A 15,276-nucleotide genomic window follows, 5' to 3' on the forward strand; every position below is an offset into this window, starting at 1 on the left:
TGTCAACTTGGGTTCTAAGGATAAAGAGAAATAATTGGTCAAAATTTGATATATAGGAATTAGGTTTATCTAGAGTTCCAAAAAGTGCTACTAGCCCTGGTCTCCAGCCCATTCTCATGCCTTCTCCTTGCCTTTTTTTTTTTTTTTTAAAGAAGCTTTTGTGACCAGGCATACCCCCCCATTCTCCAAGATTTTACTAGATATGTTCATTAGATACTGGTATTTTCCTTCATAGTGCTTATCATAATTACCGTTCTTTAAATATTTGCATTGCTCTTTCTTTAATATTTGTTTCCTGAACTAGACTATTAACTCTGTGGACTGTAACTTCCTTAAACCTTGCTGAATTCCTCGCTTCTAGACATTTTTGGTATAGAGTAGGCCGTGGTGATTATTTCTGAAACAGTAAAGAAATACGATGATGACATTTGGATTGAGGAAAGCATGGATTGGGGGGAGGTGGTGAATGAGAAGCCACATTTTATCTTGAGAATACTATTCATACAGACACCTGTTCTTTGGTTCTAAATGTGAGTAAAATGTTTCCTTGTTATTATACCAGTGTAGCCCTGGGTCAGGCGCTTAGTAAGTTCTCAACACACACAATTGAATGGTGATTACATATTTCAGTTAACACCTACTAGTTTCCACCTTTTGTTGGGTGATACTAAAATCAAAGCAATGTTTTCATAGACATTTCCCTGAACTCTGAGTTCAGCTACATTTCTAACTTTCTAATTAAGTTTTCTTGCATTTATAATCCTTTTATGAATGCCATGGTTTGGAATTGCTTCATATTGGCACATTTTTAGACAGGTCCTTCCCACTTCAGGTCCTACTTACAGGCTGATGTTAGTATTGTTTAAAAAGGCTTTATGAGGGGCGCCTGGGTGGCAGGGGCGCCTGAGTGGCACAGCGGTTAAGCGTCTGCCTTCGGCTCAGGGCGTGATCCCGGCGTTACGGGATCGAGCCCCACGTCAGGCTCCTCCACTATGAGCCTGCTTCTTCCTCTCCCACTCCCCCTGCTTGTGTTCCCTCTCTCGATGGCTGTCTCTATCTCTGTCAAATAAATAAATAAAAAATCTTTAAAAAAAAAAAAAAGGCTTTATGAATTAGCTGGACTCCATTTTTGTCATGCTAAACATTTTCATTGGGTTCATTCATTAAGCAAATATTTACAGAATCTGTTATGTCCTGGGTACATGCTAATAAAAGTACTAGTTAATATTACTCAAGCCCTCAATATATGTCACACATTGGATTAAGCACTTTACATAGATAATTTTATTTAATACTAACTCTGGGAGGCAAAGAGTGGCAGTTACCTAAGATCACACAACTATGACTGTTGGACCTTCCCCAGACCTATTTCTGGAAGCCAGGTGATGGTCTGTCACTACACAATGAGGCAGTAGGTCTGAGACATTAGAAATACAGAACTATACTAATTAATTATTTCCAGGTATATTTTATTCATTTTGCAAATATTTAGAATTATTTATTATAGTCAAAGGGAATGTTATTATGTATCAATGGGCAGATAGAATTTTTTCCAGAGAATTGAATATCTTCTCTATTAAAAAAATGCAAACTTCTTACCAAGTTATGTAAAACCTCAAATAAATGCTTTATTCAGTTCTTATTGTGTCTACTAACTGCAGTAGGTTTTGTAGGGAATGCTTAAAAAAATCAGTTGTGATATTTGGCACTTAAACAGCTGGTACGTCTGTTTAATTTTATACCATTTTTACATGCACTAAGTGGCTATAATTTTTTTTAGGTAGCTTTTCAATAACCTTTATTTGCTTTAAATAGGATAAAATTGATTTTTAAATTATTTTCTCATTTAAACTCATGATGCCATGTTCAGTAATTTTATGGTAATATAGAATAAAGAAAGAATTTTAAATATTCCAAAGTTGTGTGTTTCTAACTCCAACATGAAAAATTGAAATGTATTAGCTAAGGTTATTTGAAACACAGAAATAGAAAAATTAATTTCTCTAAAGTATATGTTTTAATATGTGAAACAAAAAATATTACCTGTGAAAGTATAGTTTTATAATACAGTAAGAGTATTTTGCACGTTTACATTAAAAAAAACCCAACTCTGATTATTGAAAAATTCAAATTTGCCACCAACCTATATTTATATATATTTAGAGTCTATATATGGAGAAAGCGTCTATATATATATATATATACACACACACACACATATATGTTCTCTCTATATGTAGATTCTATAGAGAGAGAGAGACTTTCAGAGATCAGGTTTTTACCTGAAATTATTTTCTTCAGCAGAGGTTTATGATTTCAGAATTTCAAATCAAAATATTCTTAAGACTCCTTGAAATGTGAGAATAAACAACAAAAATGCCAAATAATTGAAACACTGTGGTAAGGGGAGATGCTGTTGTAAAGCCAAGCTACAAGCGGCTTTTGTTAGCAATACCCGGGAAGTCCACAAGATGGAAGTATTTCATTAGAGACATTATTAGCATGTTCAGCTAAGAAATAAGATCTAATGCATTTTGCTTTTCCTTTTCCGTAGCAGAAAAACAAGGAAACACACTGAGTTTATGAGTATTTTAAACTTTAAAGTTTAATTTCCATTCTTGTTTTTTTAATGGCTTCACGGACATTCATTAGTACTGAGAGAATCATGATCATAGGCAAATGAATGGTTATCTGATCATATGGCACAGTTTTTATTAAGTTAAATAGTACCTTTGCCTCCTAAAATGCTTTTAAGTTAGCTTTTGGGAAAAGGGTGGACATGAAAAAGAGGAGTGCTTAAAATTGATCTGCTTAAAAATTTGTATTTGGATGAAAAAATATTAAATTCTAATCATTGTAGGTCTTGGGTTCTATACTTATTAAACATTAAATCTCCGGCACAGCTTGTCTAATAAAGGTTTTGCTTTAATCTGAGGCATATTCATAGGCAGGCTTTGATTTCAGAGCCTCCATTCTCTATACCTGCTTTTCAGAGTTTGATTGCAAAACATTTGCTTCCTCTATATGGTTAATAGAACAGTTTTTTAAAATTTCTAAAAGGAAACAATAACAAGTATCTCTTACTTCTTGATAGCACCTCACAATACTATTAGTGTTCCTCTGACAGCTATGAAACTTGGATCTCATTTACTTTAATCAGAATATTTTTTAATACATCATGGTACAAACTCGATATAAAACAGTGGTCTTTGGGGCATCTGGGTGGCTCAGTTGGTTAAGCGTCTGCCTTCGGCTTGGCTCAGGTCATGATCCCAGGGTCCTAGAATTGAGCCCTGCCTTGTCAGGCTCTCTGCTCAGCAGGGAGCCTGCCTGCCTTTCTGCCTACTTGTGCTCACTGTCTCTCTCTCTCTCTCTCTGTCAAATAAATGAATAAAATCTTTAAAAAGCAAGACAAAAAACAATGGTCTTTACTATTTTATGATAGATGCTATTTTTATATTGAGTCAGTTGTGAATTATTTTGCCTCTCTTAACCTCTTTGCTGCAGTCTTCTCTTATTACTCTACCTTGAAACTGTTATTTTACCATCTGAACTGTTATTATCAGATCACTTGCGTGGTAGCAGCTGGGTAGGCATCATGCTTTAGTACATTGTTTTTCAGGGGTTTTCCCCCTAGTGGAAACTTTTTTGCAAATCAAATCTTATGCACAATCCTAGTAAATAAAGCAGAATGAATATAAATTCATTGATTCAAATTATAACATTTCCTAATAAATTCAGTTAGTAAGGAAAATGAACTATGCTGAAAAATATTAAAATTGAAACGTGGATGATCCTTGCAATCTCACATTGGTTTAAACATCTCTTGGTTTCTCTACATAGTTTTGGTAATGTAATATCAAGAATATTGTAAATCCTGGGGCACGTGGGTGGCTCAGTGTTTAAGCGTCTGCCTTTGGCTCAGGTCATGATCCCAGGGTCCTAGGATCAAGCTCCACATCGGGCTCCCTGCTCAGCAGGGGCCTGCTTCTCCCTCTGCCCTCCTTCTGCTTATGTGCGTTCTCTCTCTCTCTAATAAATAAAATTAGAAAAAAAAATTCTAAATCCTAAGTAGATACAAGTGTTACCGTTTTTTAAACCTGCTTTGCTGTGGCAGGATGTTTTCAATTAATTTGGCTTCATAGGTCAATCGCCAGTATTATAGTTGCTCACACACTTCTTGGTTGAAGTGTGCGCTGGGTGCTGCTTCTCTGACAAGGTCCTATCACCTGGGTCATGTTGTGAATTAACATGGTGATTGTCTAACTGTTTATTACACTCTGCACTCAGGCACATAGGGTAGAGTAGTGCACTTGCTTGCCTAATTTTATGGACAGAAACCTGGATTTAAAAAATCAAAGATTTAAATATGTACCTGAAGATGGAGGAGAAACTTTATTTCAAAGTCTGCAAAAAATTAAAAAACCAGGATGACCTGGTACAATAGGCTTATATGTTGGTCTTCTTGAATGTGTTAAAATTTAATATGTAACAGTTCTATTTTATAATATTTTAAGGAGTTAAAACTATGTAAATCATTAATTAAGAACTTTGAACCATGTCTCTGGCACCCAGTTTGAACTGGAACCAGTGCGGGGAACAAGGCACAGGCTTTTGAATCAGGCCAGAGAAGTTCCAGCTGGGCCACTTATATCTGAGATAATGTCAGGCTGGGTGCTTAACATCTCTGAGCCTCAGTTCTCTCATTTAAAAAATTGAAATGGTGCCTCATGGAATTCTGGGAGATAGAAATTAGATAAACTAGATCAAACACCTGGCTCAGAGAATGGCAGGGCATAGGTATTCCACAAATGCTAGTTCTTTTTAAAATTTTCTTCTCAACTCTTTATAACCTTCAAATATATTTTTCCTATTAGATTGTGTGTAAGAAAAGGGATGCGTTCCTCAGAACATTTTCCACAACACACGTGAGTGAAGGCAGGGCCTTAACAGTAATGTAGGTGAGCCTGGGCAGATAGGGCTTTCATATTTTACCCTTCCTGTCTGTTGATCCTTTCTCATCCCTTAAATTGCAACATTAAAGCCTGGGCAGATAGGGCTTTCATATTTTACCCTTCCTGTCTGTTGGTCCTTTCTCATCCCACCAAATCGCAACCTTAAAGCCAAGTGTAGTTATGCTTCAGGTGTCATTTTTACACCAGAAACCAAGGGAGCTCAGATGTGGAAGGGACTGTGTAGGCCAGTGCTTTTCCTTCATTACTTTGAAAGAAAAAGCAATTCCCACATGCAGGGTGTGGGAACCATCTACAGGACTATGCATAGGATCTGGGAGATCTGCTTCAGCCTTCTGAAATAAGGAAACTGGAATCAAGAGGTTACATGATTTGTCCCAAATCATACAGTTAATAAGTTTCTTTTTTTTAAGATTTTATTTATTTATTTGAGAGAGAGAGTGCACACGACGGGGTGGAGGGGAGGGGGAGAAGAGGAGGGACGAGCAGACTCTCCACTGAGTCGGGAGTCTGCCTTTGGGGCTCAATTCCAGGACCCTGAGACCATGACCTGAGCCAAAGGCACACACTTAACTGACTGAGCCACCCAGGTGCCCCTCATTGCTTTTAATTTTAATGGTCAAATATTACAGCCTTATTCTGACTTACCTGAGATGATCAAATCTGGATTTAAGGAAAGCCATTGCCTCTGTTCTGTCCTTTCAGAATCCATCCAAGTTGCATTTCAAGTTGCACTGTAAGCATTATATTCCTAGAAATGACTGGCTTTAATGGAAAATATCTAACATGTAAATATGTAGTAAGTTTATATAATAGCTGCAAAGGGAATCTTTTTACCCCAGACTTTGGTATACTAAGTTTCTTCAGCAGTTGAACACACTGTTGTTCATCACTGAATTGAACTGAATCACCACTAGAGATTATTAAGCTGCATTTCTTTTCGAGTGTGAATGCTTCTGTGTCAAAATAATTCAGTGCTTTAAAAAAAATGTATAAAGGAGATTTTTTAAATTCCTGTATAATTAATGTACAATGTTATATTAGTTTCAGGTGTACAGTACAGTGATGTAACAACTCTCTACATTACTCAGTGCTCATCACAATAAGTGTACTCTTATTCCCGAGAAGGACGTTTTTATGGTCATAAAAATTTCCTATTATTTCTAGTCCTAGTTTGTTTTTCAGTTACTGACTCTATTTGTTATTCATGCTCAAAGCAAGAAGCAAGAACAGCTGAAACATATGAACAAGACATGGCCAGCAGCACTGACTTACAATTCAGAAGTGTGAACATAACTGGGAACAGCGGGGCTGTGTCAGGTCAGGTCCTGGATGTAGTGGTATCTCTGCCACCGAGGTCATATCTTGTGCCGCCCACGTGAGGTCCAGCTGAAGCCCAGCTGCTGATACGCACATTGTGGTCTTAATGATAGTCTACTGAGTTTGTGTATTGAGCATTTAAAAACATTTTTTATTACATGACTATATCCCTCCAGTGTAAAAAAGTAATCTTTGGCCCTAATATTTTGACCAAGTAGGAAATATACATCTTCTTGGACATATACACATTGAGAGGGAAATAATTTTTTTTACATGTAGAATGAGCTCTCTGGGAAAAGAACACATTGTTTAGCTTTGCCAACAGTTTATTTGGAAACAGACAAGTACTTTTACGGTTTGTATTATATAACCCTAATTGGACCATCTTTAAGCACATAAATCAAACACATTAAATACTTGAAACCAGAAACAAACCTGCAGGTTTGGCCTGGTTATGTATTCACTGTGCCACCTATACTAGTGCTTCGTTGTTTCCTAGTGCAGTTACTGAACAGGATGCTTTAAAATGAAAGATTACTTTTGTGAGCTTTGAAAAGTAGTGTTACTGAGAACACTTGACACCATGTGCACTGTTGTCTTGAGAATCCGCTCTGACCACTGCATGGAGATGTCTCTTTGTTTTCTCTTCTAACAAGTTCTTTGCTCCATTGAGTGTTGTTCTACACTCACACAGCCTTCTCTGCATGTGGGCAGCTGTAGCTGTTATTGTTATAACTTTACTTTAGCTATAGCTAAGGAGAGTGTCTGTTTTTCTGACACTCTCCTTAGCTAATGGCCTTTCCAACATAATATGAAAGGTGACTCATGAATTGTTATCAGGGTACTTTTATAAGAATTGTAGGGGTGATTAAAATTTAAGGGATGCAGCGAAGGCAGTGCTCAAATGTACAGCGGTAAACGCCAACATTAAAAAAAAGAAGAAAGAAAGACCTAAATAGCCTAACTTTAGACCTTGAGGAACTAGGAAAAAAACATTTTTAAAATTTCAAAGTTAACGGAAGGAATGAAATCATAAAGATTAAAGCTGAGATAAATAAAACAGATAATAGAATAACAGTAGTGAGAACTGACAAAACCACAAGTTGTTTCTTTGAAAAAGATCAACAAGATTGATAAACCTTTTACTAGACTGGCAAAGAATAAAAGAAGACACAAATAACTAAAATCAGAAAGTAGAGACATTATCACCAATCATACAGAAATAAAAAGGATTGCAAGAGAATATTCAGTGGGTGCAGAAAAGTCCTAACACTCAGAAAACTGGGAATACATAAGAACTTTTTCAACATGAAAAAGGACATTTGTAAAAGACCCACAGCTAACTTCATTCTCAGTGGTGAAACACTGCAAGATTCCCCACTAAGAACATGACAAGGATTCCTGCTCTGTGGACTACATGTATCCCTCCAAAATTCATATGTTGCAGCCCTTCTCTGTGTGATCATATTAGAGATGGGGACTTTGGGAGATAAGTAGGTTCAGATGAGGTCATGAGGGTAGAGTCCTCATGATTAGTGTCCTTATAAGAAGGACCAGAGAGCTAGCTGCAAACCAGGGAGAGGGTTCTTATCAGAACCTGTCTGGTGTGGCACTCTGATCTGAGACTTCCAGACTCCATGAACTGTGAGAAATAAATGTTGTTCAAGCTATGCAGTCTATGGTGTTTGGTTATAGCAGCCTGAGTTGACTAAGATACCCACTCTCACCACTGCTGTTCACTATTATACTGGAAGTTCTAGTGAGTGCAATTAGACAAGAAACACAAGTAAAAGGATCCAAATTGGAAAGGAAAAAATAAAACTATCTCCCATCACAAATGACATGATCCTGTATGTAGAAAATGCCAAGGAATCCACAAGAAAGCTGCTTGAACTGATAAATTCAGCAGAGTTGCAGGCTACAGATCAACACAAAAATCAGTTGTGTTTCTATACCCCTGCAGTGAACAATCTGGAAGGAAATTAAGAAGGCAATTCTATTTTACTATAGCATCTGAAAGAATAAAATGCCCAGGAATGAATTTAACCAATGAGGTTAAAGACTTGTACATTGAAAACTACGAATTGCTAAATTAAAGAAGATCTAAAAAAAAAAAAACCAACTCAGTAAATGGAAATTTATGTTCATTAACAGGAAGACTAAATATTAAGATGTCACTACTACCCAGAGTGATGTACAGATTCAATGCAATCCCTACCAAAATTCCAATAGTCTTTTTTGCAGAAATAGAAACCTGATCCTCAGATTCATATGAAATTGCAAGGGATCCCAAATATCCAAAACAATCTTGAAAAAGAAGAATAAAGTTGGAGGGCTCACGTTTCTCAATTTCAAAACTTACTATAAAACTACAGTAAAAAACAATGAGGCACTGGCCTAAGGATAGGCATATAGACCAATGGAATAGAATTAAGAGTTCAGAAATAAATTCCTACATCTATGGCCAGTTGAGCTTTGAGAAGGGTGCCAAGTCCATTTCTTGGGGGAAAGAATAGTCTCTTCCACAAAAGGTGCTGGGACACCTAGATTTCCACATGCGAAAGAATGAAGTTAGACCCCCATCTCACAGCATGTACGAAAATTAACTCAAAGTGGATCGACCTACACTTTTCCAAGCATAAATTTTTTTTTCAGTATCAGAAAGCGTAATTAAAGTGAAAATTATGAAAGAATAGAGTTCTTTGGGAGCAGTGCATTTTTTGTGTGTATTCACTCTACAAATATTTATTAAGCAAAAGTGATGTGACAATACTCTGCTTCAAGACAATACTCTTATCTTCAAGGAGGTACAATAGTGAACAAAACCAAACTCGTTTTCAGCTTTAAAGGAACATCTAGTCTAGAGGGGGAGTAGACATTAATAAAATAATTCCATTAATGATTATAAAATTCCAGTTGTGATATGTGGTGTGCAAGAAAGTGTATGTGCTATGAGGGCCTGCTCTTGGGGAAGACTTCCTTGAAGAGGGGGAGTTGGGCTGAGATGAAGGATGAGCAGGAATTAACTGGTTCAAGACAGAACAAGAGAGCGTAGTTAGCTCCGAAGGTGTTCAGGGTGTTTGGTTGTGTTTCCACAGATGTGCACTTTACCATCTTTTGTTCCTCACCCCTTAGCTACAGTGAAAAGTAGCTGTTTTCTGTCTGTATGTTCCACCTCCTTCCAGAATGCACAGAACATTATTTAATAAATGGGCATTCACTGTGATAGAAAATATTTGAGTCTACTAGGGGTTAAATTGGTTTTAAAGTAAAAAATTCTGAGAGTTTTCCCTGTTTAAGTTTTTAAAGAAAATTTATCTTACTTTTAACCCCCCATGATTAAATAATGACATTATTAGGTGGCTACTTTTAGATAAAAGTATGATAAATAATGCCTTCTTCATAAATTATGCTTTTTGAATCTGTTTATATTTTGATTTAAAATAGGAAGTTTTTTTCCCTGTAATTTAAGACCTCATTTTGAATGGAAGTGATTTGAATGGCTTGTGTAATTTCTGCCAAGGAATTAATATGGACTTTCTATAAACCACTGTCATTTATAATCAAAATGCTTTTAACTTACATTGATGTTGGCATTAACAAGTACTGCTAGATTGGTAGCATAGAAAGAAATTGCATTTAAACTTACTAGGAGCTCATTGATGCCTGAGGTTTTATAATGCTTTCTGTGGGCCATTTAACTGCTGGCAACTTTAATTCACATGATTCATAATACTAGAAATTTAAATTCATTCTTAATTGAAAAGTGAAGTTACTTAAATTCTTTAAATACTAACCTTTGGAAAAATATCCAAAAAATAAAGACACATATGATTTTAACGGCCCACTGCCAAAAGATTATCATTTACATAAATATCTCTTTCAGTAGAAGAGCTTAATGTATTGAGCTCAAAAGGTTAGAATCGAGACTTCAATCTGGAAACCAGCAGTAGACTGTTGGCTTGTGAACAGCAGTATTGTTCGTCATATTGAGAACACTGTTCACATTCAAGTTTAAGCAGAGCTGGCATTAAAATTCAGTTAATTTGTTTCATGTGACTTGTCAGCTGTGTGTTTTTATCTAAATCTTTCTAGCTTCTCTTCTTAGTATTTTATGTTAAACTCCTGAAACAGATGAACTACCTTTTTAACTGTTTAAGCTCTGAAATTTTGGCCACTTCCACAAAAGATTCTTTGTAACCGTTCTCCAAGTTTTCATATCATTTAAACTATATTAATAATCAGTTTGAATGCCATTCTAATTTTTTAAAAAGTAATCCCATTTTGGAGGGCTTTTCCCTTTTGTGCATATGTGAGTGAATCCGTAAGAGGGACTCCCTGAAATTCACGAAGACAAAATCGCTGTCCTTATCTTCTCACCAGCACACTATTCTTTTCTTGTTTGCTGATTTTGTTCTCTGGATTTTCCCTCGGATGGCTTTTACTATTTGGCTACCAGCCCAGGACTGGGTTTGAGCAGTAAAGGATTAGAGAATAAAACCTTTTTTGAAAAAGGAAAAACCTATACTAACTTTTTTCTGGTTTATGTAATTTATTTTAAAATTATTGTTTATTTCTTCTTTGCAAAGGCAAGAACCATGGTATCCCATAAAAAGCATGGCGTTTAGAGCCAGTCAGCTTCTCTTGCGCTGTTATGTGGCTTTAGGCAGGCTGCCTCATTTGTCTGAGGCTCACTCTCCTCGTGTGTAAAATGATAGGTCATTTAATTTTCACTGAGAGGTCCTCGTCAACATGTGAAGTGCCTGGAATACACTACTCTCCTTCCTGTTTCCTAGCTCCAGTCTTTCCTTTGGTCAAAGGCATTATAATTCTGCCCTCACACTTGTTATCTTAGTAATTTTGTAGTGTACCAATTTTTTTTCCTTTTTTCTTAAGAACATTTTTAATGAGAACAAGATGTATAATGTGTTATTTATTTTTATAAATAAATTTTAAGGTACATCTAGAATTTTCCTTTCTAATAGTGACATTAATGACCTTTTTCATTTGTTTCTTGTTTGAAGAATATCAAAGAATATTCCAACAACTAAAGATGTTGAACCACTGCTTGAAATAGATGGAGATATAAGAAACTTTGAAGTGTTTTTGTCTTCAAGGACCCCAGTTCTTGTGGCCCGAGATGTAAAAACCTTTTTGCCATGTACTGTAAACCTAGACCCCAAGCTACGGGAAATTATTGCAGGTGGGTATTAGTAGTAAATTTAATTTGTCTTATCTGAAGTCTTCAGAATGTTTCCCATTTCTAACTTAGCTGTGTAAGTTTGTCTTGCTCCATGAAAAACCAAGAAATACTGAACCAAGCACTACACAGGACAATTAATGAAATTGAGGATTAGGAATCTTTGAGACTGTTAAGAAAGTGTTGCTTATTAAACCACTTTATTATAATGTTTCTCAACCAACACACCTGACTTCTTTGGAATCAGATTCCTTTTAAGATGTAGTCACCACTTTAAGATGTCAGTCCATTGTAATTTTTCTGTGACTAATCTTAATAGGGGACTCTATCCAAAGGGCAAAAATATCTATATTGCTTTCTAAATTTTAACTTAAATTTGTGGACTGGAACTCAAGGATAGTAACATTAAAGTTTTGGAATAATTTCATTTGTTCTTGAAGCAGCACTGTATACACATGCACACACACAAAACCTTTATTGAAACACATTATCTTATGAAGAGAGAGCTTAAAACTACTTCTACATTCTTTTTAAGGTACCAGTTATAAGGCTGTTATCAAGGTGTATTTTGTGGCTATGGAATTGTTTGTTCAGAGAAGGATAAATCGTATAGTTTGCAAACCCACAGTTTAGCAATCATTGTATTTATTAATATTAGATCACTGTGAGTTATTAATAGTAACACTTTATGGATCATAACCATGTTAGAATAGCACAAATGCCTTAAAAAGTCAGAGAAAAAAATTGTTCTGGTAACTGAAGAGAAGAATCCAGATGTTGGAGACTTTTCAAATGGTGACAAAAGCTTTTATGCAGAGTAGTTGGGTTTTTCTCACTAGAATGTCTATGGACAAGATTTTATGAGTCAGGATTTCCTGTCTCCTTTAAGTCGGTTGAAATCCTTGACAAGAGTGAAAAAAACCATGTTTCTGATAACTGAGGGTGGAAGCGATAACTGAACTAATTACTAAAGTCCCATTTTCTTTTGCCTTATGGGGTACCATTTAATCTTTTAGATGTTCGTGCTGCGAGAGACCAGATTAATATCGGAGGACTTGCGTATCCTGCACTGCCTTTACACGAAGCTCCACCTAGACCACCATCAGGCTACAGTCAGCCTCCATCCGTCTGTTCTTCTTCCACTTCCTTCAATGGACCATTTGGAGGTGGGGTCGTGTCGCCACAGCCTCATAGCAGCTATTACAGTGGGATGACGGGACCTCAGCATCCGTTCTACAACAGAGTAAGAAAGTGCTAGGAATCTTTCATTCTAAGAATTTGGGGAAATATCAGAAGTTTTCTGCTATGGATTCTATTATTGTTTTGAAACTGTACTTTAGCTTTAAAATAGGAAAAAATGTTAAGTTTGAATTTAAAATACATGATTTTTTTTAAAAATCAAAAGAATTTTTAACTTTAATGGGTTCAGATCTCAATTGAGTCTTGAATGTTAGAGATGCTTTTTGCTGTTATAAGAAAGTGAACTCCACAGGGTCATCAGTGACTGTCCTATGCTACAAAGGGAGCTATTTCTCTATTTGTTCATAAACAAATGTTCCATTTGTTATATTTTGCATGATTATATTGGCATTTAGAACAATGATTTAACTTAAAACTTAAATTTCTACAGTATTCAGTAAACCTATATTTAATATGTGTTACAGCTTTTAAATGTGAGATTATGATGGAAGATACTGCTTATAGGATTCAGATGTTACTGCCAAATAATAGCACTGTAGCCCATTTCTAGTTATATTTCAGGTTATCTGCAGTCATGCATAATTGTTTGCTTGGTATAAATACGATCATTTTCTACTGAAAAAGATGAAAGTACAATGATCGGTGGTAAACAGACCCTATCAAGTTTAGTGGCCTGAGCTATACCTATCTTACTGATCTTAAGCACTAATATTTCCTACAGGCTTGTGGAGCATGAGCCTTAGTATTATACTTTCTGGAACTGTACACTAAAGTCCATTACAGTTTCTTATTTTTATTGTCTCCCTCTGTAGTGTAACTTGAGAAAAACGTAGGGACTAATATTCACAGAAGCCAACAGCAAGCCTGAGTAAATGTCACGTGAGCTAGGAAGAAAGCAAAGTTTAGAATAAATGTGGCAATGAAGGAATTCCAGACTTTAAATTAAATTTTCAGTTTTTGAGAAACATTGGCCATATAAGTACAGTTGACCCTTGAACAACACAGGTTTGAGCTGTGTAGGCCCACTTATACACAGCATTTTTTAAAGATAAATACAATACAGTACTGTAAATGTGTTTTCTCTTCCTTATGATTTTCTTAATATTTTCTGTTCCCTAGCTTACTTTATTGGAAAAATACAGCATATAGTACATATAACCTACAAAATATGTGCACTGTTTATGTTGCTAGTAAGGCTTCCAGTTGCCAGTAGGCTATTAGTAGTTAAGTTTTTACGAAGTCAAAAGTTATTTTGACAGATTTTCAACTACACGGTGGCGGGGGGGTGGTCAGCACTCCTAACCCCTGTGTTGTTCAAGCTCAACTGTAATTAGGGGCATTATTCATAGAGGTCGTGTGAATGTTATTCTACTCTTTTATTCAGACAAGGAGAAAAAGGTGGAACAATAGCAGTTTATAATGTATTCTATCCTTGTAAAATTTAGCTGTGTGGTAGACAGTGTTGAAATGCAGGGTTTTATTTAGCAGTCTTAAAATCGGCTGTAATTTTACATAAAATGGCTCACTGATCAATAGATGACAGTTGAGGTTTTGAAACCAAGAAATTTATTTTTTTTAAATTTACCATACCTTGTAGGCTGATGTAATGCTTTAATAGCATTTTATCATTTTAAAAACACTTAAAATTTTCTCATGTTTTTAGATCTAGTTATTTTTCTAGTTATTTGTGGTTTTTAGTCTGAAAGTTAAAAGGGGAATAATTTTCTTAAATGGCAGCAGTAAAAAGGTAGGGGAAGATGTTATTTCAGTGTAATGAAGCTTAATGAGTTTTAATCTTTATGTTTAGCCCATATAATCTGATATCTCCTGTTTATGTGAAGTCGTCTACAAATAAATGCTGTAGTTATAAATCTCGCTAAACAATGGATTCCCCATTAAAAAAATGCACCTTATTTAGGAGATACACTCTAGGGTATAGGATATAAAGTAAGCTCTAGGAACTTAGAGTAATAATGTTCCTGGAATCCATGCTAGGGTGTTGTCATATATATATTGAGACTTTTTTTGGTCTTCCTTAAGGGGCTAATCTTTTTTTTGTAAAGAATAGTATTCTATTAAGAGTCCATTCTGCTTATTTTTTTTTAAAGAGATTTTGAGTTAATACTTATAAATCACTTAGGAACTGACACATGGTAAGCCCGTCAAAATGTTAAGGAGAAACTCTTGTCAGATTGTAAAGTGTAAAACTTTAGTTGCTTAAAAAACCTTATATTAAATCAACAATATGAACATTTAAATACTGGGTCTTAAATTTGGGTTTGATATCTTACAGACTATGAGTAAGGCTCTTTTTCTTTTGTTTTGTCACTTGCATTATTAAAAATTTGGAGTTGTATTTTATTGGTTAGTTTCATTTGATAAATCTCATCACACTTTGATTTCTGTAATTGTTTATCCCCTTCTTTTGTTACGTGTTTTTTCCATAGCCATTCTTTGCCCCCTACCTTTACACGCCAAGGTATTACCCTGGCGGCTCCCAACACCTCATCTCACGTCCATCAGTAAAAACGAATTTGCCCAGAGATCAGAGCAATGGCCTAGTAAGTATAAAAAAGGGTAACT

At 35.6% G+C, this 15,276-nt stretch overlaps 1 protein-coding gene across 12 annotated transcripts in view; it reads left to right on the forward strand.

Moving 5' to 3' along the window:
• The window catches only part of KIDINS220 (kinase D interacting substrate 220), a 95,501-nt gene that overhangs the window by 60,182 nt on the left and 20,043 nt on the right, over positions 1 to 15,276 (forward strand). For 10 of the 12 annotated variants that reach the window (XM_044390152.3, XM_044390153.3, XM_057309416.1 and 7 more), the window contains 3 exons: positions 11,318 to 11,496; positions 12,510 to 12,736; positions 15,141 to 15,254. In XM_044390152.3, coding sequence (XP_044246087.2) covers positions 11,318 to 11,496; positions 12,510 to 12,736; positions 15,141 to 15,254 — 520 coding nt within the window. The remainder of the gene's footprint in view (positions 1 to 11,317; positions 11,497 to 12,509; positions 12,737 to 15,140; positions 15,255 to 15,276) is intronic. The other 2 variants (XM_026518477.4, XM_026518471.4) reach the window with 1 other exon arrangement.

Source organism: Ursus arctos, unplaced genomic scaffold, assembly GCF_023065955.2.
Source record: "Ursus arctos isolate Adak ecotype North America unplaced genomic scaffold, UrsArc2.0 scaffold_8, whole genome shotgun sequence".
NCBI classification, from domain to species: Eukaryota; Metazoa; Chordata; class Mammalia; order Carnivora; family Ursidae; genus Ursus; species Ursus arctos.